Below are 26743 nucleotides of genomic sequence, written 5' to 3' on the forward strand. Positions count from 1 at the left end.
GTTTTTAATGTTTTATTTAAATTTGCCTCTACACTGTCATATAAAAATATTTAGCTCAGCATTTTCTATGGCATCGAATATTAGATAGCCCCAAGATACAATATGAATAACATAGGACAGTTCACTTTGGAAAACCAATCAAGCTACTTGGATGTGATTACTGATCGATGGGCACTCTTGCATCCAAAAATCAACCTATTATTTCCTCAATAGGGTACAAATTAATTACAACCATACCTGCATAAACTTCTTGACATTTTTCTCCTGCATGTTCAGTAATATATGTAGCATAAAGAGCAGAATTTTCTTTAATAAACGTTGCAAAAACATAAGAACAAATTCTGTTTAATTGTCATGATACATAATTTCATTGATGCTACAAAAATTATCACAAAAAAGTACACTGTATGAGCATTCATCCTATATATTCCTTCACTGAAATAACTAGCAGCTTGTAGTATCCGGTGCCCACCTTCTGCAACTTCCTAACCAAACCAGTACTACAACCATATTTTGTCATGACTCAACTGACTTTTATGTAATAAGAGGACCTATTTTTTTTAACAAAAAACTACATGCTACAAAACCTCACAAAAAACAAGAAAAAACAGTCTTCTTTGTTTGGGATTCAAAAATTACTTATACATATAATTCACCCATTAGCCTAGTTTTTTTTTTCCTCTTGGGCAACTCTAAATAAACATATACATATGTATAAAATTTACAGTATGTACAATTATATTACATTTTTTTTTTTGGAATGACCCCCCTCTTTTTCAATTTTACAAGAGAAATAGTACCATAGATTACACCTTGGAGCCATTAACTCTATCACAATCATCTATGCATTTTTAAAAATCATACTTCTTGTGATACATTGTATATCAAACTTTCAATATGATAACAAAGAAACTAAACTCTCAACTCACCCTTTTGCATGAATTTAATGTTGTTGAGGGGTAAAACATGAAAACTGTATACAAAGTATGTCAACCAGTTAAAACTCTTTTTTCCAATGTGTCTACGAGCTATACACATACACGAGAGTGTTCGAGATAATCATGCATGTTACACAAATAATAATGTTAATATTTTCATTCTGCAACAATAAAAATAAATAAACTTTTTAACAATTATAATTGGCTATTTCTTTCATAATTTAATTATATTTCTCAGTCTGCCACCGCCTTTTGCAAAGGAATGCTTTTAAAATAAATTAATTGTGAATAGTAAAGTGTATTGTCAACATTAGTGAAGTAATAAAAGTACAGTGTGTTTCAAAAGTTGTGCAATGCTAACTTTCATTAATAACTTGAATTAAATTAAATATGCCACTAAAATGCCACACTCATCCTAAATCACTGCTATGCTAATACCATCAGACATTGCACATAACCAATAAAAATTCCCTCCAACTTGCCTCAAATTAATTTCTTGTATAGAATAAATTGACAACGTAATTTATTTAAAAAATATTTTGAAGGACAAGGCTTGAAGATGCGTAAAATGCAGTGTACATATCACTTACAGCTTTCAAGTCATTATCGATGGATGTTGGGGTTGCGTGCCTTTTGAAAACTCTGAATAACCATTTTACAATGGTGGACAGTGTAAGTTTAAATGTATAAAGTGGGAAAATGTAAAATACAAATTTTACCATATATGTATTTGAAAAACAACTTTATATTTTGGGGAATGAGAGACGCGGTAGTAAATAATTACAGAGAAACATAGTACTCACAGCTTCCGTGAAGCTGTTTTCAGTTTGTTCTATTGTTGATTTACGTATCAAGTTACAATGAGGATCAAAATTAATAGAATAAACTAAAAACAGCTTCGTGGAAACCTGAGTACTAAGTTCTCTCTGTAATAAACAACTTTATTCTTTGGGAATTTTACCAAAATTATCAGGAATAAACACTGGTAAAAGTATCACTAGTTATCAGTTTCAATTTGGTTCACATGCAATTCTTTCAATATACCCCCTTTTGAAGATGGAAAACAGCAGTGATATATAAAGATTTTTTCATACTGTCTATTGAGCAGTTGCAAGTCTAATCATTGTAAAATCTCAACGGTGTATGTCCCAAATGTTTCAGGGAAGATATAGTATGTGTGAATTAAAACTCAACACATAACACACACTAATAAAAAAGAAAATATATATTTTTTAAATTTACATGCAGATTTGTGTAAGCATGACAAATTACTCTCACAACCAAATTAACCTAATTAGCAAGGTAAATAATAGTATATACACATTAATTATGAGTTAGTTACAGGAACTAACTGCTATTACCAATGCCATTCACTTCTTCCTATTATCACAATTATGATATCCATATGAAAACTGCTCAAGATGAACAACTTTGTATAGTATGTATCACAAGAAGCATTTTTGACAGAAAAAATATACATCTTACAAGAAAAAGTAAACATTGCAAAGAAAAGATGAACCTTGACACACAAGATAGACATATGTACAGCAATGGGTGTGATCACTTCTTTTGTTTTTTCAAAACCCTGGATATTAATATTGTGGACTTCATGACAATCAATTCGATCAAGATATTTTGTCTGTAAAGATACCGAGTGTACCAACACTTTTTCTTTTTAGAATACTCAATATTGTATCTATATGATTCCTTTCCCATTATTAAAAAAATGGACCTGAAGTAAAATTTTGCATCCAACACTAGTTGCAAGTAGGATGCAAATTATCAGTGTAAACACTGTACAACTGTTTATTATCACAGCTGTATCCCTTTGCGAGAGCAAGTACCTCATAGAACTGAAAAATGTAAAAGTCACCTATTCAGCTTTCATGTAGAACACCAGCATTTGGGAAACTTATAAAAAATAAAATATAGAAAATATGCTACTAGCATTGAATAAAATTATATCAATTATACTAAAGTTGCAACATTTTAGTAATGTGATGGCTTTTTCTTACAATGAAAAAAGTGTTACTAGAATTAATATGAGAAAAAGAACTTAAAACTCTCGAGCAAAAATTAATTTTGAGATCTATAGTGAACAACAAACTTGATTACTTTTATCACCATCTTCAAAAAACAGAAAAAAAAATAACTGTAACTTTAGCGCATGGCGATCTCACTTTTAACATTTATGCCATATACTTCACTAAAAAAACTGACAAGCTTTGAAATGACCAACAAAAAAAAATCACATCATAAATTACAACACTAGATATAAGTTCCCAGTTATCTTCGGTTGATCACGTCCCATCAGGATTTCCGAAAACAAAATTTTTGTCAACAGCCCTGCTTCTGTAATTTCTCTTGCTTCTCGCGCAGCTGGGCTATTCGCTGACTGCGCCGCAATGTCTGAGGTCGTTCCGCCTGCCCATCTGCCTCTTCTGCCTCCTCATCTTCAGAATCCAGTATCTGTCTTCCAGCATAGCTCCATCTTCCTAGAGTTCCATCCCACTGTAAAAAAGAAATTATCTTTTGATTATATTTTATTAGCATTATTTTTATTAACCATTCTCATGGTTACCTGGGATAATGACTATGAATAATGAAACAGGGACAATATTCCTATAGTACATTTGCACTGCTAGCAGTGGTGGGCTAGCCAGTAGGGCATCTTACTATCATGCAGAAGACCTGGGTTTGATTCCTGGGGTGGGTGATCTAAGGATGGAATTGTTCCAGCCTTGTCCCTGCATAGAGCAGCTCTGGGACTCACCCAGCCTCAAAGGCATGGGTACCTGGGGAGGGAAGGCAGCCAGAGCATGATGCCAATCAGGTCACCTCATTTAATGGCCGAGATCAAGAATGTGTGGGGCCCTATCTCCACATCCCCTATACATGCCTTCATGATACAGTGCAATGTGCATGAGGACACCAACAGACGCTTGCCGATCTCTGTGGCGGAGTGGCTAGCACAACATGCTATGATGCCAGAGGCCATGAGGCATGGGTATTCTCTGCACCCTTCATCAATTTCATCATCTCTCGTCATCCTCATTATTAGCCAGAAGTGGCAGAAAAGCGAAATAAAATTGTGACTCCTGACCTTCATGGCTTCATTTTCTGAGTGCGACATCGAGCAGTGGCCTGTTTTTTTTTAAAGCCGAGTGGGGTGGGGGTTCTTTTGTTTATCATACAACAATCACTAGGAGAAGGCAATTTGATAACACGCTTGCCTGTGTTCTTTTTTAAAGCATTCATTTGTTCTTGCTCTTTACTCTTGGCTGTATATTTTTGAAATGCAAAAATCAAATCATGCCGGGTCCAAAGAAATCCACAATCTGCTCTGGAAAGCCCCTTAGAGGACAGGCCAGAGAAATTGTTTACAATGTTACAACATATTTGCGAAATCAGGAGTTACTTAAATATAATGTTGTCGAGTCCACAATCGCTGCCATGGGTGTATCTAAATGGATGGTTTCTCAAGTTTTAAAAGAATTTGATTGGATTGATTTCTCAAGTTTTAAAAGAATTTGATTGGATTGATTTGTTGTTTTAAGTCCACTTTATGCACAGTAAGGCTAATCGGGACTGGACCTACAGTTTAAAGTGGGATCCGAACCACTATGTGTCTCCACCGGGTATCAAACCTGGGACCCCTTGCTTACAAGGCGACGACGCTACCACTGCGCCATCGGGGAGGCCAAGTTTTAAAAAAAGGAAAAGAGTCGTTGGCGAAAAGGTGAGCTGAATTTCTGTATTCCGACAGGTAGAAAACAGCCCAGAAAAAATCGAATACAAATTTCGTTGAAAATCCTCAGACCATTCCGCTCCCTCGAGGTTGCAACACTGCGAACCAACGTCACCGCGGAGAATGGAGTGGGGAAATATGTAGCGAGCTGCGCAACAGCTATTTGCAGAGTCTTGTTTTTAAACTTGTCAAGTTATAGCCCATGGATTCCTATTGTCAAATTGCAATACTCAACCTCTCTATGTACTCCTTCCAACCATGCACACAACCTTTTGAATCATGTGCTATTTACGGTATTTGTGTACATCTTTTCATCAATAATTATTACATTGTTAGACAAAGAGTAACTGTAAATGGCTATTTTCATTCACCAATTGGATTGTATAACTATCAATGCTATTGTTAGTTTATGTTAAAATTTGTGTACAGATTTGTAGGTACTCGCATGCATAAATCATTATGATGCTTTGAGCATGCATGTATTAGATTCAATGCATAGTCAATACTGAAAATGTAGTATTAAGAGTAGAAAAACAAAATACTTACAGAGGTACTGATTATTTCTTGCCGATATGGATGCCAAGCAACATCTCTGACACAGGCTCGATGTCCATGCAATATACTTTCTATTTTCCCCGTAAGAACATCATATACTGAAAGAAAAAATAATGTACACTATTTTAATTAATCCCTTAACATAATGTGGTCTGGTAAACAAAATTCTATAAATTTAGCTACACGATGTAACAATATTTCTACACTAACACACAAAAAAATAGGGACAGGGGTTGGAACTGAAGCAACAAACACTTTCAAACAAGATGTCTCTGAAGTATTTTAAAAGTACAGCTCAGCCTATGTCAATGGTCATTATGGCATGGTGCAGTAAACAGAATGGAAGTGTTGCATGGTAAAGTTCTATATTTTCACATTGATCTTTTTGGAGTCATTCAATAAATTAATTTCAAAGAACCTCTGCTTCGTTTTTGTGTTAATGTACAGGTTCTTTGAAATTGTTTGGACAACAAAAACAGCACCACAAAAATACAGACCATGCAATATGGCAATGGTATCGGAAAGTGCCACTTTCAACAGCAATGAGCAATATCACTAACTTCAAACCAATATTCCCATGACAAAAATGGATTTTCTGTTCAAATGATTACCATTTCAAGGAATAGGAGAGATTAATAGTTACTCTATTGTTATTGGCCAATAAAGCATATAATGCAAGAGTAAAAATAACAATAATTTTACACATCTGATAATTCAAATAAAGGTAAGGTAAAGTGCTCCCCTGTGCTTACCACCACACCATGAAGGCGTATAGGGGGTGTGGGGGTAACGCCCCACACTTTCTTGATCCGGTTGTGAGTGGGGGTGATGTGATCAGCATCATGCCCCTGGCCACCTTTACCCCCCATGGTTTCCCCCAGGTACCCATGTCATTTGATGCTGGGTGGGTGCCGGGGCAGCTTCCAACGTTAGAAAAGTTCCCGGATTTGAACCAGCCGGGGATCGAACCCGGGACCTTTAGCATGGTAGTGAGATGCGTTACCGACTGAGCCACCTTTATACTAATACTTGGAGCTACATCAATTTTTGTTACTAGTTTTACTCTTTGCAAAAGGAGTAAACGGTGTGGTAAGTGTGACTTAAGCCAGGAGAAATGTCACAAATTGAATAATTATATTTTTAACACAAGTATTCTGAATTACTTTACATTGCTACACTTTTCATGTACCTGTATGCCCTATATTATAAGGCATTCTTTAGTGCTGTGTTTATATATTACGTGTTTTGCAGGCTGACACCACAAGTACATCAATGCACATTAAAGCACACACCAGCATCTGCTTTCCATGATACTTACTTACAACTCGCCCTGCTGCACAGCCAGTGTATATGTACCTCTGACCAGTGGTAAATTCCGGAGAGAAGTGACATCTTATTAAAGTCTGCAGGACAGAATGGCCTCTGTATGTCATGATAGAAGTATCACCATCTAGTTGATTCTTTGGATTACTCACTGTAGGGAATAAAACTATATTATCCATCATTAAAAGAGGTAACTGGTGTGTCTAAATTTTCATAATCATGATAAACACTGGAAAAAATTAGAACTTGTAAATAGCAATTGCAATATAACAGCTCTTACACTACCATCATATTTTAATTTACAAATAAATGTCTGAAGAGAGAAGCTTGTAATCTACTGAAATGTATGTGGGTCATTTACACCAAAATATCTGCTGAAGAAAACATTCAGGATATGGTTGTATATAAGGGGAGGGTCCCAACAAATTAGTAAGCTTTTTGCATTAATCTATCTATATATATATAAATGGATGTGTGTGTGTGGGTGTGTATGTATACGTTTGTTCCAGCATAACTCTCGAACGCCTGGACCAATTTCAACCAAACTTGGTACAAGTGTATCACTTGCAATCTGGAAATAATATTTTTGGGGTAAGGGGTTTGGTGGGAAGAGATGGACATGTAAAAATAATCTCGAACGACCGATATTAAATTCCGCACAAACAGACATCAGTGACCCGCAATCCTGCACAACGAGTGTTTCTTGGGTTGTCTAACATTCAGGTTGTTGCGAATGGAATCCATAGTTTTCGTGACACTCCCAATGTGGTTAAACTTCAAGTTCATCACCTATTGGCATGGAGGGTGAGAGGGGGTGAAAAATAAAATGCCACAAATGACCTAGATTAGTGTCGAATCTATAGTTAAGCTAAAGCTAATTGGTGACATTCACGATGACATTTAAAATTAGTTACATTTTACACTATAGTTAGAATTCATTACTTTCCTGTCTAATAAAAGATTGGGATAAAGAAATACCTGGGCAACGCCGGGTAATTAGCTAGTTATGTAATAAACTTAACATTCAAATCAACACAGAACAATGTACACTCACTGCACTTGCTCAGCATACACGTTCCCAGTGATGGCTAGACTATGTGACACAAGTTTATATTTGATAGATCCTCAAAGTTCCACTGCACACACAATACAGTTCTCCTCAAAATGCCCTCTTTTAACCACCACTTGGGCCTTGTACCTTAGATGGCCATTGGTTCCAGTATTGATATAACGAAGGAAGAACCACTTTTAATCATTGATTACGATTATTTAGCTTTTGATTATATTGGTCAAAATCCAACCACCAATGGCTGACCACTTTAAGTGGTCTACTTACAGTCTCGCCACCAAAGTTCTATGTTCAAGTCCTGGTCTGAACATGAACATCATTTCATCACTTCAATTTAATCAGACCATTATCCATTTCAATTATCATGATTAGCCAAAAGCGACAACAAACAAAAAATACATGAAAAGAAAACCTTGGAAATAGGTACATCTCAATTTCTATATTCACACCAAAAAGTCACAGTGTACATACACACAATCATGCACGATGTCTTACATTTCTTGGGAACCCTCTGCCACCGATAGTCCCAATTCTGATCTCCTACTGCTTTCCTGGTGTTTTCCTGTCCATCGTAGGAAGAAAAAACTCTCATGTCCCAGAGCTTTATACACTGATCTTTGCAGTTAGTTAGAAGATGCCGACCATCGCCACGAGGGTCAATGTACGTAAGTCCATCCATATGGCCTGCTAAAACTCCAACAGGTTTAGGATTTGACTCGCTTAATGTTCTCCTGTCCCATACCTGAACAGAAAGAACAAGAAAATTAATAATTTCCAATTCCATATCAGCTTATACAGGCATATTGGTATATCGATAAAATTGCCAATACATTTACCAATCCGATATAAATGCACCTTGTAATTTAATTAAAAGTCTGCTATCCTTTAGTATTTTTTATGACTACAAACACAGAATTCATATGCCCTGGTTTTATATCTGAATATGCAGTGTGTTTTCAAAGGCAAAACCTGTTACAGTCACCTGGTTATATAAATTAAGGTGGTTAATGAACCATTAATGATACTCCTAAGAAACGTGCTATTTTATATCAGCTATCAAGGTAGGTAAATTGGAACGATATTTGTACAGGTAAAAATTTCGTATCAGAGACAATCAGAAAAAGTTGTTTAATTAGAAGCATATTTCATTTTTTAAAAATGAACATATTAGGGGATAAGATGGAAAACTCTGAAAACAAAACAAATTACACACATGCTCATTATGTGTAGAAAACATATTTAACCAAAACACTGTACTTACTTTGCATAGACCATCATCTCCTCCACTGTACAAGATCTGTGATGTTTCATCCGCGAAAGCTACAGTATTTACATCATCCGCATGTCCCTCAATCTGCAAAAATAATAATAATAATAATAATAATAATAATAATAATAATATGGGAATTAATTTTAACACACCGAGAGCACTGATCATGAATAGGGCTACGACATGTGACTTTGACAAATAAATTAAAAAATAATTACAGTGGACCCCGAATTTTACATTTTCCCACATTATACATTCAATCTTGATGGCTCAACATCATCTAAAATTGATGGTCAATTCATCACTTAAGTTTTTCAGCTTGGTTCCCTGAAAAGCGTAAAGTCGAGGTTTCACGGTATCGAATTAAGGCTTGGCTGGACCTTTGTCCGATGCCAGCAAAGCCATTTTTGAAAGCTGTGGTGTTCTAGTTGGTAGGATGTCTGCCATGTGGGAAACCCACGTTTGAATCCTGGGGTGGGTGATCTAAGGTTGGAATTTATTAGATCTCGTCGCTTCATAAAGCGGCTCCAGGGCTCACCCAGCCTCAAATCAATGGGTACCTGGAGCAACCCTGGGGAGTAAAGGTGGCCAGTGTGGTGCTGATCACTTCACCTCCAACTCCACACTGGCCAAGATCAAGAACGTGTGGAGCCCCGCTCCCCTAGATGTGCTTTCATGACTCGCCCCTTCCCTAGATGTGCTTTCATTACTCGGTGCTAAATACATGGGGAACTTTACCTTTCCTTTCGAAAAACTGCCATGATACTCTAAAATCTACAAAAATATATATGCTCAAATTATTTCTAGACTATGTACGTCAATCTTCATGCAGTTTGCTTTCTCTGTTGTATAGATATTCACAATAGTTGTATAGGTTCATGTAACCAGTAACTATTTGTGTTGTTGATTGAATTTTATATTATGGGCATACAAGGACACAGGCACCCATCACACAATATGTGCCTTACCAGAAGGTCATCCCCGCCACCCTGCATATTCGTTGAGAACAGTTACGATTATACAGAGGGACAATATTTATTTTAATTGTTTACGTAATAACATAAATACCTTTAGACATCGTTGCTGACACTCTCTGTCGTAAACATAGAGAAGACCGTCATTTGCTCCTCCTAGGATTTCTCTGCCGTCAATGGAGAAAACCAACGAGAATATACAGAAGCGCCTATCATCAGGACACAATGGTAAGGCTTCCTGGTTTTCTGAGTCACCGTATATACTGCATAGATGTACTGCAAACAAAATGGTTTCATTGTACTCATACTCTACTAGTTGTTTCCAAAGTATGCACACTAAACAACTGGTATAATGGATAGATGAGTCTGAACAGTACCTGATGATGAAGGTTAGGGACAGCATCCCTCTTCCTTGCTTAGCAACATTTGCCTACAGCATTATCCTATCATTTCACTCATCACAATTTAGAACCACACAAGTATAGGGTGGTGCAAAACTAATATGCTTTTAATATACTACAGTCTGTCACAAAAAAATAGCATCACTCCCCTATGAATTATGTGATCTTCCGGCAGCTGGATGATATAGAAAACAATTTCTTTTGTGCATGGTCGCATACAGGGTACACAAAAATTATGATTTATATTAAATCACGCTAAACGTGCAATTTCTAAGAGTGGTGCTATATTTTTGTGATGGACTGTATATCTTCAAAACTAATTTGTACAAGTTTCTACAACATTGGTGAAAGAGTACTGCACTTGACAAGGGGTACAGTGCTGATTAACTGGTTCCACTATACATAAATATGACTTGTGCTGTATATTTCTATAAGATGCAGCTCACATAGTGCATTTATGTTGTATGTCCACGTAAGTTGCTTTTCTCCCCCTCGAGACAGTGTGCTTCAAAAGCTCAAGAGTAAAAGGAGAAACCTAAGTACAGTAGACTCGCAATTAACCGAGTCCCGAATAACAGAGGTTCAGGGTTAACCGAGGGGGTGGTTGGAAAACATCGCGCTTCATAACGCAACCACCCTTGTTTGTTTATGGAGTCAAGTCACCGTCTGCACTGCACGTGTTTGTTACATTGTCGGTCTATCCGATTGTTATGGTGGTGTTTAAGTCTGTGTAGGTCTATTCTAAGTGGAAAAAGTAATCTTCTCATTTATGTTGTACTAGTAATAAATAATTACTATACAGTTTTAAGTGTTGTTTCGTCATTTACGACCAATTAGAACATTATCTCCGTATTATCAGAGTTTTTCCGTATCCGAGGTAATCTCGGTCCCAATTAGCTCGGATAATCGCAAGTGTACTGTATTTAGAAATATGGCAACATATTCATAATTGGGAAAAGAGAGACGCGGTAGTATATAAATACGGAGAAACTAGTACTCACTTTTATCCGCGAAGCTGTTTTTTCGATTAATTTCAGTGGCCACTGCCACCATCCTCGTTGGAACTTGCTGCGCTGTTGCTTGGCGTGCGTCGTTTGTTCGTAGTTCTCTGGCTGCCGCTAGGTGCGCTGTTAGGCGCCGTGCGTCTTGGTAAGGCAGAAGAACTCAACCCTCCTAGTGAACAAGCTAAATAGCATCCACCCCAGGCTCAACTTCACCGTAGAGCATGAAAAACTTGGTAAAATCAACTTCCTGGACATCACCATCAGCCGTGCACTTAACAAATTCACAACCACCGTCTACAGAAAACCGGATGCAGGCAACCAGTACATACATGCTCTCTCCAGCCATCCCCCTAAGCAAAAAGCCAATGTGTGGCTAAACTTTTATTGAAGAGCCTTCTCCTACTGTGGCAAAGAAGAGGATCTACGAGAGGAGATAGCCACCATCACAGAAATAGCCCTGAAACATGGCTACACTGAATCACAACTTTCCACTTGGTGCAGTAAGGCGGAAATACAGGTCAGACACCCTAACCTACCACAGTCAACCCATCCACAAACAGCCCAGCCACAACCAACCCCCAGCGACCAATATAAATGGTTTGCCTTCCCCTACCATCCCACCACTTCCAACCGCATAGCCAAAGCCCTTCTCCCATTTGGCATCAAAGTAGCGCACAAACCCAACTCCAAAATAACTGATAAACTGAACAAGCACAAACGGTACTTCCTCTCTCCCCTTGACAACCCAGGTGTATATGATGCAGAGTGTGAATGCAAGGCTCATTACATCGGCAGGTCCATCAGATCTGTCAATGAAAGAATCCAACAGCACCTAGCAGATGCGAAAAAAGCCCAACCCACTACTGGTCTTGCTAGACATATCAAATACAATAGCCATAAAATTCAAAAGGTTCGAGTCAAACACACTGCCCACACGCTCATAGACACCAAAATCAAGGAAACGCATGCCATAATGCACTTCCCGCACGAACTAAACATCGATAGCAGGCAAGCGCACCACACTTGGATTCCACTACTGCAGCAGTTATCGCCCGGAAATAGCAGATGACGCACCAAGATGCACGGCGCACCTAACGGCAGTCTGAGAACTATGAACAAAAGACGCACGCCAAGCAACAGCGCAGCAAGTTCCAACGAGGATGGTGGCAGTGGCCACTGAAATTAATCGAAAAAGAAGAAAAAACAGCTTCGCGGATAAAAGTGAGTACTAGTTTCTCCGTATTTATGGCAACATATATGTAAAACTCAGGCTAATGGATTTTCGATGCATGTGGAAATGATAAAAGGTTTGAAGATGGCAAGATAGAATGATTCTAGAAAACTTCTTATGTCACGTGCCGGCAACATATTTGTTAACTCCAAAGTGTTTTTATCGTGCTGTTAGTGTGTGATTTTAGTGTTTTAACAAATAGAATTATTCCTCATGGTGAAATTAAGGGAAGTTAAGCTTTGGCAAGGTTCTTTATGGCACAACAGGATCTTGTAATTAAATGATAAATATCAATGATACCGTGGCTACCAGAATCAAGTGACCAACAGTAAGTGTTGTTAATACAGTACTTATGTCTGCAGGTGCAGAAGTGGCCGGCAGCTCGTTAAGCATTTCGTTCAATTCTTGCTCTCATTGCGTGAAGCAAAGAGATTAAGCATGGTGATGGACAATTTGCTTGGTAATAGTTATGCATCCCAATTGGTTATAACATTAGTTTTTACAAGATATGTACTGACCAATAAGAACAAATTGTTTTAAAATTGAGAAGGAAATTAATTTATTTTTAATGTAAGGCATCTAATTTTTGCCTCCAATTTTAGGTTTAAAAATTTGGACCTATACATGTTAAACTGCAGTACCGTATTTAAAGAAGGGTGTGAACTAAATCACAGATATTTATCTCCTAATAACAACATAATATGAAGTACATACTACATTCTGACCAGCTTGAGTACACTAAGTAGTTTCCATCTGGGCTGAACGCTGTATCCAAAATGCTCCATCCGACATCCCTGGCCTGTATGGTCTTGAACAGCTCAAACTTCCCATCTGATGTATTGTACAGCCTTAAATTTCTATCTGTAAAACAGAAACATTATGTTCTTCATCTGAGAGCAATAAGTATGAGGGAAAGTTAACCTGTTTTGTGCTGTATTAAAGTGTAGGGGCCATTCTTTTTCCTTTTCATGAGAACACAGCATCTGGGAGAATTTACCTCTACATGTTCTGTCACTGGTACTGAGGGGTTCAAAATTACCTGTACAAAAATCTGACTTGATGGTGGATTGGCTGCTTTACAGACCAGAACACTGACACACTGGACACTACTACAAAGTCTGGATTTAATGACCAAATCAGAATAAAATTTTATCTGGATATCAGATAATTTTCTATCTGGATTATTCGATATCCAAATTGTACATACTATCCAAATTATCCAGATATGCGATATTCGGGTTATCCAAATTAACTGGATATTCAGATTATCCAAAATGTCCAGGTATCTGAATTTGTGCATTATCCAGGCAGTTTTATCGTTTATTCATTTTACAAGCTATCCACATATTCTATTATTCACCATTTTCTTATTTCACTGTACATATTTTCCACAAATACTTTATCAAATCTGTTCTTTCTGGATATCTGAATTATCCAGTTATCCAAATTCTCCACATATTCAGATTATCCAGATATCCAAATTATTCACATTATCCATTGCATCTGAAATGGATATTTTGAAATCCAGATATCCGTTATCCAAATTTTGTGGCCATCCCTAGATTTAGTGTCTTGTAGGGTTACGTCAAAGAAAAGCATTTTCGTTCCTCCCCTTCCTCTAAGTGTAAACAATCTAAATGTTGATTTTTATTTATTTTACTTCACCTTTTTACCACTTTGGTAATCGTGAAGATGAGTGATGATACAATGAAATTGATGAAGATGCAGATTGATGCACTCACAAAGAACACCCATGCCCACAGGATCCCTGGTGTTGTAGCATGCTGTGCTAACCACTCAGCCATGGAGTCGGCTCTAAAGAATCTGAAAAATGTATCCCAACAGCTGTTGAGAGTATTACATGAGAGCATGAATGGATTGGATATCTGTTTCGTGACAAAGGGTTTACACATCTGTAAGCTATCCATACAAACTTAAATACATATACTAAAAAAATCATGTAAGTATTTTGACTATTATGGTCTCTGTAAAATGTTGCAAGTGTCTGTTTCTCTTATGATAACCCTTTATGAATTGTACCTTTATAAATCTGTATGCACTCCTAAGTGAGGATGAAGGAGATCTTTGACAAAATAATAAATAGAATGGAAAAAGTTCTCCAGAGTGGTTACAAAATAAAATTAATGTGAAGAAAAGCCCAGCCCTTAGGAACAGAGACAGGAGTGAAAACTAGTCTAGAGACAAAATTACTGATCAATTTAATTACAGATAAGTAAGAAATTATAGTTTTAAAAGTGAGACTGGGATTCTATTTTTTTTTTTTCAATTATTATCTGGCATCCAACATCCCCATTGCCAATTATGGCCTGCACACAGAATACCAGCCAAGAGAAAGGCAAAGAAAATGGTTAAGTACTTTACCTTGGCATGCACTTAGGAAGACATTCCCATCCTTGGAGTAGGTCCCACAGAATGCTTTGTTGTGGTATGAAGCTACCCGCTTCATCTTATTTGGAAGGTAGTAATTATAAATCCTACAACAATCTCCTCTAGAAAAGCCACTGCTGCCACAAATACCTCTCTGTCAAAGAGATACAACAAAACTTCATTACTTGCAATAATCTATAATATACAGCCAGATGCAGTTGGCCAAATGAAAACTTTAAGCAAATTTAAAATTAGGTATGTTGACAATTCTTAACATTCCTTCATTAAAAAAAAGTAATAATCATAAAATGGTAAAAGTTGCAATCTACTGAAAATTTCACTCTGTACGAAAAATATATTTCCACATTAAATTCACGAGTATTCCATTATTGCAGATCAACATTTGATTTATGTCCCATGCCATGGCCGTGCGGTCTAAGGTGCCATGTTTGGGCTCTGGCTACGGGACACGTGCAGGTTCGAGTCACCTCGGGAAAGCTAACAACATTTGTCCTGAGATTTCGGGGTCCGGTGACCACCCACAATTGTGAGGAATGAGTAGCGTAGCTCGTGGAAACCTACAACAACGGCTGGAGATTCGTGAGGCTGACCACACGTCACCGCGTAACTGGTTGGATGATCTTCCCTCCAGTAGGTAGGCCCTGGCCCTCACAGACTGTTGCATTATGGGTTATTATTATTACATTTGATTTATAAGATAAATAAAAAAAATTCAATGTTTCACTTCACCATTCATCATTGTCACAATTAACCCATATAGGTAGATAAACAGATTTCTCACTTAGCCAAAATGATTAGCATACTCACCTTCAGTGTGAACAGTCCTGGGTTCAATTCCCAGTGGACTACTGGGAGCTACTTCAAAATAAAAAAGTTACCGGCTCTGGTTTCAAAAGCCAGAAAACAAGACAAAGACAATTGGATTTGATGCATTGACTGTGCATCAAGCCAATGAAAAACTGCTTAGCAGGCCTGGCCCACGGTGCTGTTGTGCCATAACATTTAGTTTAAGTAAAGAGGCAAAAAGAATAGGCACATTTTAAAAACATGGTCACAAATAACAGTAATTTACTATATCAAGAACACTTGAATATAACATTTCACATGCATACCTCCCTCGCCTTTAGCATATCTGTAACACTTGTCGGACGTGAAGACTTCTGTGAATGCAGCATTCCACATGACTGTTTGGTTGCTAAACTTATTTCACTTTTCTAAAATAAATAGAAAAAACAAGAGTAGAATATTTACAAAAATATATTTCATTACAACATAAAATTTAAATAAATATCAGGACAGGCGACACACAGGATTACCAAGTTAATTCTTCCATTATCCTGTATTTGTAAAAGGCTTGCAAAATTATTAATAGGGTAAAAAACTAAAAATTCCAATTCCAGGATACATATTTAAAAATTCAAACCTCAAGTTTCAGAAAAAAAAATGCCAAAAAGCCAAATGCATTTCATCTATCAAACATTGACCATTATACAAACTGATTTTACTTCACTGCTGAGGTGAAGCAATACAAGGGCCTCTCCCATGGCATTGAGGTAACACCAATATCTTGTAATCAAGGGGTCCGTCCTGTTTTCAATAACTGGTAGACACACAAGTCGTTCAGATCCCACTTAAAATTGTAGGTCTTGTCCCGATTAGCCTCCCTGTGCACAAAGTGGATTCAAAACCAAAACTCATTAAACCAATACTTTAACATTTGAGTCTTCAATAATATACTCACAAATTTATGCAATACAACACAATTTATGAGCTGCCTGTTAATGCACTCACAACTGCTCAACTGAATAATGCAAATGGCATACAAATACAGAGCGAACCATTGAAGTGTAGACCACCTTACTTGTGTTTGTGCTATCAGCAAGCAAGGTGCTTGTGGTCATATGTCAGCACCGTAGACTGTGCATGAATCAAGTGTGCAAGTTTCTGTAACTAGTTTAAAAAGTGATATCTTTACTTACCACTTTATGAAAAAAGGTGCTGAAACTTTCCACTATTGTTGTCCACACATTTTCGACACATCTTCATGAAGTTACCCATAACTCCCTGAAATTCCTGCTGATTAATGTTGTTAATTTCTTTGCAGATGTTGCGTTTCAGTTCTTAAAGGGTGTGTGGATTTGACTTGGATAGAGCATTTTTTAATCTACCCCCACAGATAAAAATCGCATGGAACTTTTACACCCGGGAATCTTGTTTCAAATCGCCTTCCAATTTCACGTGCTGATTGAGTTAACACATATAATCATAAGTAAATACACACCAGTGTTCGGAAAGTTACTTTTTAAAAAATAACGAGTTACAGTTACTTGCTTAAAAAAAAGTAGAGTTACAGTTACTCATTTTAAAAAGTAATTCAGTTACAGTTACCTGTGCTTCAAAAGTAACTAAGTTAATTTTACAGTTACTTTCTGCTGGAAATTTTCTTGCAACAAAATTACACAAATCGATCATTAATTGTAATAACATAATTTGTGAAGACACGTGTGTTTACATATATTACTGGGACATAATATAAGCCTTCTTTTATTTATATTTATTATGAAGTACAGAAAATTGCTCCCCTGTGCTTTGCACCACACCATGAAGGTGTATAGTGGGGTATAGAGTTAGGGCCCCATACTTTCTTGATCACGGCCAAAGGTTGGGTTGATGTGATCAGCACCATGCACCTGCCTGCATTTACACCCAATAGTTTCCTCCAGGACCCATTTTTTATACGACGCTGGTTGTGCTCCGCAGCCGTTTAAAGAGGTGGAAAAAAATCTCAGTTCTCCCCCACTGGAGATCAAACTCTGGTCACTTGCATGGTAGTCAGAATGACTTATTTTTTAATAATGCCCCTAAACAGTAGTATCCCCAGTCTAACTTTTTCCTCAATTTTTAGTTTTTTACATGTTAATATTTTCTAAATTATCTATATTCTGATTGGGAAAATCACAAGCAACCATGTCCAAATCAGGATTCGAACCCGAAACCCCTGGCATTGTAGCGCACTGTGCTAACCACTCCGCCACTGAGACCAACCAACGACTGAGCTACCGTGGCTCATACATTTATATTTATTATCGTTGTTGTATTTAAGGATTGTCCATTGGGGGAATTCTAGGAATTGTAGAAAGCGCATGATTTTATACAATCTAACATACCGGTTCTCTTTGAATCCACTAGAGGGATGCAGGGACGTACCTCAACAATTTAAGGCTGGCAAACCACATTTTCATTTCAAGAGTTACTTAACTTCAAAAGATGCTTTGTACAAAACATTTCTTTTAAAATATGGGACAACAATTTTTTTGATAATTGAATAAAAGTTGCTTATTCATTTTTGTATCCTGACAAGAAAAAGTTTGAGGCCACTTTACTATGAGAACAGCTGCAGTGACTGGGCCACAGCCCAAACAGAAAACTAGTCCGGGACCTATTGAATACAATGCGATATGCAATAGACATTACAATATGTTTAAGGCCCATTACTGTGCACCAGTGGTGGCGATTTTTGTTACTTTTGCCCCTCGCACCATGCTAACCTTATGCACCAAGGGAAATTAAACTGTCCTTGCCCCCCCCCCCTTTTTTGCACCTTGCCACTCCTAGTTTTGGAACCCAATCGCCGCCACTGCTGTGTACATAATGTCATAATTCATTTTTGTTTTGGAACTGACCAAGAGAATGAATTCAATATAGATTCTTCTGTATATCAGTTACAATTTTTGTTCGCTAATACTACTTGAGAACGTATGCTGAAACCGAAAAATATTTCTAACAAAAAATACCACCTTCCAACTGGCCTCGTGTTTTAATTCAGTTGTGTTCAAAGATTATCTATGAGCTTTAAAACATTATCCACTTACAAAGTTACGAATTCATATAGAATTTATTCTATCTAACATGAGAGATCTGTTTAACATAAAGGATGTGTAAGAGAGAAATACATTTCTTGTACAATTTCAAGTGCTTATGACCCAGAAAATGATTAAAATTATAATGTAAGAGCTTATAATTGTACGCTATCAATGAAGGTGAAAATGACAACTTACCCCATCAGTTCTCTCTGAGACAATTACATAAACTAGCGAGAATGAAGGCTAGCATCTTCCTGATTCCTTCATTTGCCACTTGAGTGTTGTAATTCAATGTTGTATCAATAATAATGGTGTTTATTATTATTACTATCATTGCATCCAAAGTAAAGATCGGTCACATCTGTCATTTCAGGAAATTGTGTTCTCAATTACATCTTAAATGGAATAATACTTATCAAAATATTTGACTTCTTTCAAATTTCCAGAAATGCCAAATAATCGTAAATAGGCAAATTTTAACTGGAAATATTTTTACTTCCATTTTTAAATTAAATTAAATTTAAATGAAATGGCATAGAAACAATTACACCACAGAGGAACAAACTACAGAAACAAGACACACTTTACAGCACACCACTGACAATTGCAAATTGACAGAAATAGGAAAGAATTCTCCTCCAAGAAGCTTATTTTCCCGCTTCTGGGAAATCCACACCTCGTCCGAGGTATGCATATCGCTTTGGGCATTTGAGGATTACCAAATGAAAGATGAAACATGCGATAAACCTGCCACCTTGAAATTTCTGGCACCTGGAGCCTACAGACTGCCAGGAGACAAATTTAGAGCAACAGCTTTCTCTTTTCCTCTTCCTCTATTGCATTGTTTGAAAGAATTAATGTATCAAAGGAAGGACTTTTGTATCGCAACAGAAACTGAATTCCGGCTCACTAAATCGCCAATAATTTACATAGCAATTTAAGTGTCGTAAAAGTAACTATTAAAACATTACTTCTATCATAAAAAAGTAACTTTGTTACATTTACCTACTTTCAAAAGTAACTAATTACAGTTACATTTCCTCAAAAAAAGTAATTGTTACTTGTAACTAGTTACTTCCAAACACTGACACACACTGTGCAGTAGAAAACATTTGCTAAGCCATAACACACTAGAAAAAACACAATACATAACAAGCACCTTATCACTTCACAGTCGCCAGACTAATAAACAGGCCACACAATAGAAAACAATAGCCCTTATCCCAACTTTCAGAACCTCTGTAAAAAAACATTTTCTAGCTGCCCCCTCACCAGCTAACGTTAGTGTGTGTCTTAATACAGGGTGGCTACTCTAGCATTATGATAAAATTCAACTATAATTCCCGGTTTTCAAAGCGAACGTCCCACAAATTCAAGGGTAAAAGCAATGTTTTCTAAATTTCAACCTTACATATTACCACCTCTCACCACCCACACATATACATACACACAAAAATATATTAACAACATAAAGGGTCTGTGTGATTCCAATGTATCCAAAAATTCTAATTCAATTTACTTAAACTGTATATTTAAAAAAATTAATTTGAGATGCGGAGTTCACTTTTGTCATTTCACATGTCCAGACTCGAAATACATGGTGTCTGGAATGGGACTGACGGTTTTTAAAAGTGTGTGGTTTTAATATGGTTAGAGATAGGGAAGAAAGAAAACATGCATTTTGAAGCAAAACTCAAAACGTTTTATTGGTATTACTTACAAGTCATTGTAACTCAGTATAACTCCACGTGAGCTCCATTTGTGACTCTGAGAATATCCAGCCTCAATTCAATCTCTCGCCACGTATTCTATGATGTTGACAAATAGCTGCGAGTACTTCGCTTGCCGATAGTGCAAACACCAACGTGGTGGTATACACTTCAATGGATCGCTCTGTATATCAATACACTGAGCATGATTTCATGCAGCATTGTTAAGTAAACTCATTCACTATACAGACAATTTCTTTACAATATTTATCATGAGCTGCTGGGGTACAAGTTTTATATTACGCAGCCTTCAAATTTAGAACACAGATTTTAAATTTCGAAATGCACACAGATGAACAAAACTTACTTGTATGTTAATAAAAATAAAATGTTTACTTACATCCAAAATATCTGTATTAGGTTGCATGTCAACTCGTGGGGGACTTGCGGCAGCCACAAATTCATCATCACTGTCATCCCGATCGGAAGATATTATGTGTACCTGCCCACTAATGAGAAATGAGCATCAATAGTACTCCAGGCAAATATAATCACGAGAAGTATTATCATATAAAAATATTAATAATTATTAACACCATAATGAAAAATGTTATAATACATAAAAAAAAAACTAATCCAAAAGAGTATGGGTCATTCCATTTCAGTTCAACCAGATCATGATACCCATGATCTATAAAATATGTTTTCTCTAACTTGTTTGGTTTCATTTTCATAGCCCCTCAAACTTTCAGTGATTTCCTCTTTAGTTTTGTTCCCAAAGCTTCCAGTGTTACGAAAAATATTCTACCTCCTTTACAAATCATTCAATCTTCTTGAAATATCACAACAGTGTTAACCACACAATAAGGATTTCAGAAAAATATATGACAACATAGTGCATTCATATTTTTGTCTGCCAAATAAGTAAAAAAAATATTATTCACTAATTTTTTTTTTTGGCGAAAAAAAATGCTTTATGAAAATGCAACACCAACACAAGTATTTTTAATATGAACTTGGTTATATGATCTAACTTACCCAGCAATAAAATTTACAATTTGTCATTCCTTCTGGAAACATGACAAACTTATTTCCGAAATTTCCACAATTGGCTACCAGATTTTTATATTTCTTTCACAATATAACTTTCAAATAATCTAAGAATCTAGCTTCAACAGATCATTGAGGCAAATTTTTAGAGCATAACAATTTTGGTGATTATTTGATTTCAAGCATAGTCTTACAATTACTTGAATTAAAAATCACAACACCGAAAATTGGAAATGCTTCCTTCTTTCTAGCTAGCTAAGTATTACCTGGGTATTACTATTGTTACGATTCTCCGCGGCATTTTGTATCATCAGCATCTGCTTAGTACTTACTGCCACGTTTGCAAGTGCTCTAGGATGATTCATTCATGATAGCCTTAGACTGATTGCACACATCCTGACATGTCACAGCTTGAATCAGCTCGCATTCCTGAGTCAGTCTGCATCAGTTCTTCCCGAATGAAATGCTCAGTTATGCTGGTTGAACTCCTTGTTGTGTATAATAATGATTAACAATGGTGTTAAAAGCATGTTAGTTTCTGCCTATTAGTTTGTTGTGTTAAGTGTTGTTCACATACCTTCAACAGTGTGTCACAAGTTACGTTTCAAAGAAAGGAACTGAAAATGTTGCAGATCTTACTGAAGACAGTAGACTTTTAAATTTTAGAACAGGAACCAATGAAGACTTGCAGACTATTTGTCTGTACCATAAAAGTGTTCAAATTTCTCAAAAATAAATGTGATCTCATCAGAAAACTGTTAAAAAAATATTTCACTATTAAAATTCCAACCTCTTGGGGAACACAAACAAAGACTTCGATAGAAGACAAAAGTTAGAATTTTTTAAAAGAAAGGTGCGCGGCAAAATTCAAAATGTATTAGAAGTTGGAATTCCAATAAAAAGAAACAAATCAGTGAACCTTGAGGGGAAAGCTGCTGATATGGACAAGCTTGTAGATATTATAAGGGACATATTTCAAGGAAAAAGCAAACTCGGCTACTAACCATACTTGCCTCACTAGAATGGACTCGGAAAAAATACAGGTGTGTATGTGACTATACTGTTCATTAAGCTCAGAAACTTGTGAAGTAAAAGGGACTTCTAGACGAACCAGATCCTAGATGTGGAAAAAACTTGACACCTGAAGTTGTATATCTGGTGAGAAATGTGGTTATGCCAGGAATAAAAAATGAGCACCGCAAAAGTCATAGATGTAAGTTATAAGTGAAAAATTGACAGACTGGCTTTTCAAAGAAGCAGATGGCTCCAGTTTCAGAGATTTATAAATATAAATTTTGTGTTGGGCGAGCCCACAGGGTATTCTAAATATCCTTGCAAGTAGATATAAACTAATAACTAGTAAAATGATGTAGTTTTGTTCATCTCATAACCTCTGACAAACATGAAAAAGTCTTCTGTGAAGAAATTACTTTTTATTATCTTAAAATGAATTGAATGTGTTGACAGGTTTGGGGGCAGTTTACCCACCGTATCTCCTCAAGAATTACATTGAAATTTATATTAATCGACAGATTTTGATATTTTGTGTAATATAAAATTAGTTCCAGCATGCGGAAAACACAAATAACGGAGATATTCGATCACAAAGTATGACCAGCGTAAGGAAAAACATGCCATTTCGAAGTTCTTTCGCCGCATTTTATTATTAAAACCCTTTGTATGCACACTTAAATAGCGAAAGAACACGTCGATAATAACTACCGGTACCAAAGCTAACAATCCTAACCTAACTACATAAAATTATAGTTGCTGTTGTGGACTGTCATTTTGAGTGCTAGATTCACTTGCACGAAGCCTTCAGGCTGTTCTTCTTCATGGTAAAGTAACACGCTAAGGTAATAGACTTACTTCATTTCACAATAACATTTCCACGAGCTAAAATCAACTGAAAACGTTCATAAACTAAAAAAATATTCATATACCATGCAAAATATTTCACTTTCTCTAAAGGGTACCCATATTTCTTATAAGCTCATCCTTCCCAACATTTAAACATTAATTAAAATGATAGTTTCTGAAAAATAGGTGTCATGGATGTTACTTTTCATCTGTTACAAGTTCCATGAAGAAGGAGATTGAAGAAACAAGCAAATTTTTGAAGATAAGGTAGAAAAACATGGATACGAGATTTTCACTACTTTAAATCAAATCTGTCCACAAAAAAATTCAACATAATTCTCGAGGGGGTACACTCACCTTACTTAGTACTCCGGCACTTTGTTTCTTTACATAGCATATTTGCAGAAGATACAATTAAACACACCTTATTACTAACTTCATTGTCTGTACAGTGTGTTAACAGCTCCAATTCTACTTCAGAAAGTGTGAATGGTTCCCTCAGAATGGCCTACAAAATCATTTTTTTGGGTTCATATGTGACAATACAAACACAAGGGAAGTTAGCTCAAGCAGCTCATAAATATGCTGCTGTTTGCCAGACAGGTGTTTGTTAAGAGAATAATGATTTTCAAGTGGCTTTCCTCAAAAAGTATGACAGAAGTGGAAAAATCTTCATTACTGATAAAGTGGACAAGAAAGGAATGCACTATAAACAAATAGACACCATTATTCTACTCCAAAAATCAAAAGGATTGGAAACAAGAGTGGAATTAGAATTTCAAAATAAAATTAATGTTTTAACATATATTTTGTGAAAATTACATACTAAGTTGAGCTAAAATATTTTCACTGTCGCATCTGTGACACTATAAAAAATACTACAGTTTGGTCTAAAAAAATATCCCCACCCAAAGGTTTTATTGAAAACACATGAGAATGAAAACTAACCTAACTTAACGAATAATTTTGAAGTGTACTAATAGAGAACTACCTATACTTTGTCTTGGGGATCCGTGAAGCAAGACCTTGTGGTAGTGAAGGGGAGAAAGCGAATGGGCAGAGGAAAGCAGTGCGCGCTGATGCAAACAGATGGTAGCTGCAGCCGCATTTTTCCCTTCATGCCCTCACTTCCACTCTCATGCACTAATTAGTCGAGTCGGTACTTGTCCAGATGCATGTACACATGCAAGAAAATTACTCTTGGGTGTTGAAATAAAATTGTTTAGCAGAAATAACAAGAAGCACAACCATCTACATTACCAGTTCGATCTCCGGGAAACATCTCTAGCTCATTTATTCAGTCATTTTTAACATTCGTACTTACCTATTCTGCATTGCGAAAGATTCTTTAAGATGGAATTTTGCTTTTCTCACGAAAATAATTTCTATTTTCAACATATCGAGTAATTTTTGTTCTTCCTTTTTTCGCTTCCGTAACACACAATATGACAGACACAGCTTGAGTTGCGTTGTTGGTCATCAGCAGGTATGCAGTGTTTTCAACCTTCTTCACCAAAAAATACCTACTTCCGTGCAAAAACAATGGCATGGTTGGAAACACTGACAGGAGGTTATGTCATCACACTTACGCAGCATCCGGTTCACATATAGAAAGCAATTACAAGCAACAGCAACTTTGCATCGGAAAGATATTTTCCTTTCAAGATACATTACTTCCCGGGAAATTATATTGCACAATAGAAAAAAACACCACCTCCACCTTTCATAAGGCAACATGAACTCCTTTCCGTAAGTAGTTTCTTCGGTAAAAATTAAGAAATACGTTCCCCGGAGATTGAACTGTTACCCCATCTACAACATTGCCATCAAACATATACGTAATAAAATACAATTCAATTCTTGTGTATTTATGATGCAATTCACGTCGATTGTGTGAAAGGATGTCAGTAATAGGCATTTGTATCTAGTCACCAGTTAATCAATACTTGTTTCTAAAATAAATAATATTGGCGTTCCTATGACATTGAAACCGACTTGAAATATATGAAGAAATAAACAAATATTGCACGTGGGGATTTTTTTTTTTGGACCAAACTGTATATTTCTTTTGTTACAATATATCTATTTGAATCAGAATTGATATTTCTGTTTCCACATACTTCCTAGAAGAGTGTTATATACCGAAAAAAGGACCAAAGCTTTTCACTTCTTAAAGAAACCTTCCAAATGAGTTCACACATTGGATAATGTCAGTTACAACATATTTGATTCAGTTTCTCTAAGCACTAATTTTTATCATGAAGAGAAATTTCAGCTAATGAAAGGCAAACTTTCAGAATTGAATTTTATTAGTAAAACATATCTACGATGCGTCATTTTAAAAAAATACAGCCTCAAAAAGATTGAAATGTAACATCCGCAACTCAGACTCGCTCAATTCCTAATCTTTAATTATGCATAACAAATTACAAACATTTCATTTTTCACCTATTGTGACAGATGGTCAATAGCTACAGTAACTTGCCACATCTCATTTCAACCATTGGTAACATTGTTGAGCCAAACTTGTGTTAGACTGAGCCAAACTTGTGTTCGACTTGAACTTGCTATAATTCTAAAAAGGAAGCGAAAAAGTAAAAATGTGGCATAGTAACATAACAGATGGTACTTGTAAAAATGCCATACCTATAGGGTTTTTGTCGGTTCGAATATTTGTTTTGGTCCACTCATTATGGTAATATTTATTCTAGTCTGTATTTACGATGAATGTACTGACAGCTCACCAGCTTCACTCTTTTCTTTTAGCATGAATCGATGATAAATATAATTCTTCAAAACTTTTCCAATGTACCTATATTCGATTCAACAAATCAAGATGAAGTTAAACAACAATATGGGACTTCTGAAAATTCCCTTTTTCTATGTTCTGTCCGCAATTTGGTAGTATGGTTACAAACATAATTATCGACAACATTTTAAAAGCTTGCTATCATTATGTATGCTTAATAATTTAGCATCTATAGACAACATTTCCACGAAACGCCAGTATCTTATTTTGGTAACTTATGAAACGATTTTTTCCATCCAAACCACCACCGACCTTCGTATGAGGTACTGCAAAATGGTAGCCAAGTCCGAATCTTGATCTGATCCATCTTCTGATCGTGACCGTGAATCACTATCGTCCATTCTTCTTGAAGTAGAGGTTCCCATGCAGGCTATAGAAAAAGCGACTAGACAACAAATAACTCTGATACAAAAAAATCTTGAGCACACAAGAACTGCACTTACAACTACATGTAAATTCTAGACATATTGTTCCTTATATAATCTTTAGGATTGACGGATAGATGGACCGAATTCCAAAACAGAAAACAA

General features: G+C 36.3%; 1 protein-coding gene across 4 annotated transcripts; it reads right to left on the minus strand.

Annotated features, from left to right (window-relative positions):
• Window positions 1–26743, minus strand: LOC145987695 (DDB1- and CUL4-associated factor 11). Of its 4 annotated transcripts, none has more exons than XM_083122248.1 (11): window positions 26657–26743; window positions 20895–21003; window positions 16035–16136; window positions 14896–15055; window positions 13228–13374; window positions 9972–10153; window positions 8895–8987; window positions 8129–8375; window positions 6560–6715; window positions 5233–5339; window positions 1–3449 (listed from the first exon to the last, which is right to left on the minus strand). In XM_083122248.1, exons 2-11 carry the CDS (start codon window positions 20919–20921, stop codon window positions 3276–3278), a joined length of 1395 nt encoding a protein of 464 aa, XP_082978374.1. In that variant the 5' UTR covers window positions 20922–21003; window positions 26657–26743; the 3' UTR covers window positions 1–3275. The 4 variants fall into 4 exon arrangements, with proteins under 4 accessions (XP_082978374.1, XP_082978375.1, XP_082978373.1 ...); XM_083122249.1 differs by having other exon boundaries at window positions 20895–20996; window positions 26466–26710; XM_083122247.1 differs by having other exon boundaries at window positions 26466–26710.

This window comes from Lepisma saccharinum, chromosome 5, assembly GCF_977018435.1.
Source record: "Lepisma saccharinum chromosome 5, izLepSacc3.1, whole genome shotgun sequence".
Lineage (NCBI taxonomy): Eukaryota > Metazoa > Arthropoda > Insecta > Zygentoma > Lepismatidae > Lepisma > Lepisma saccharinum.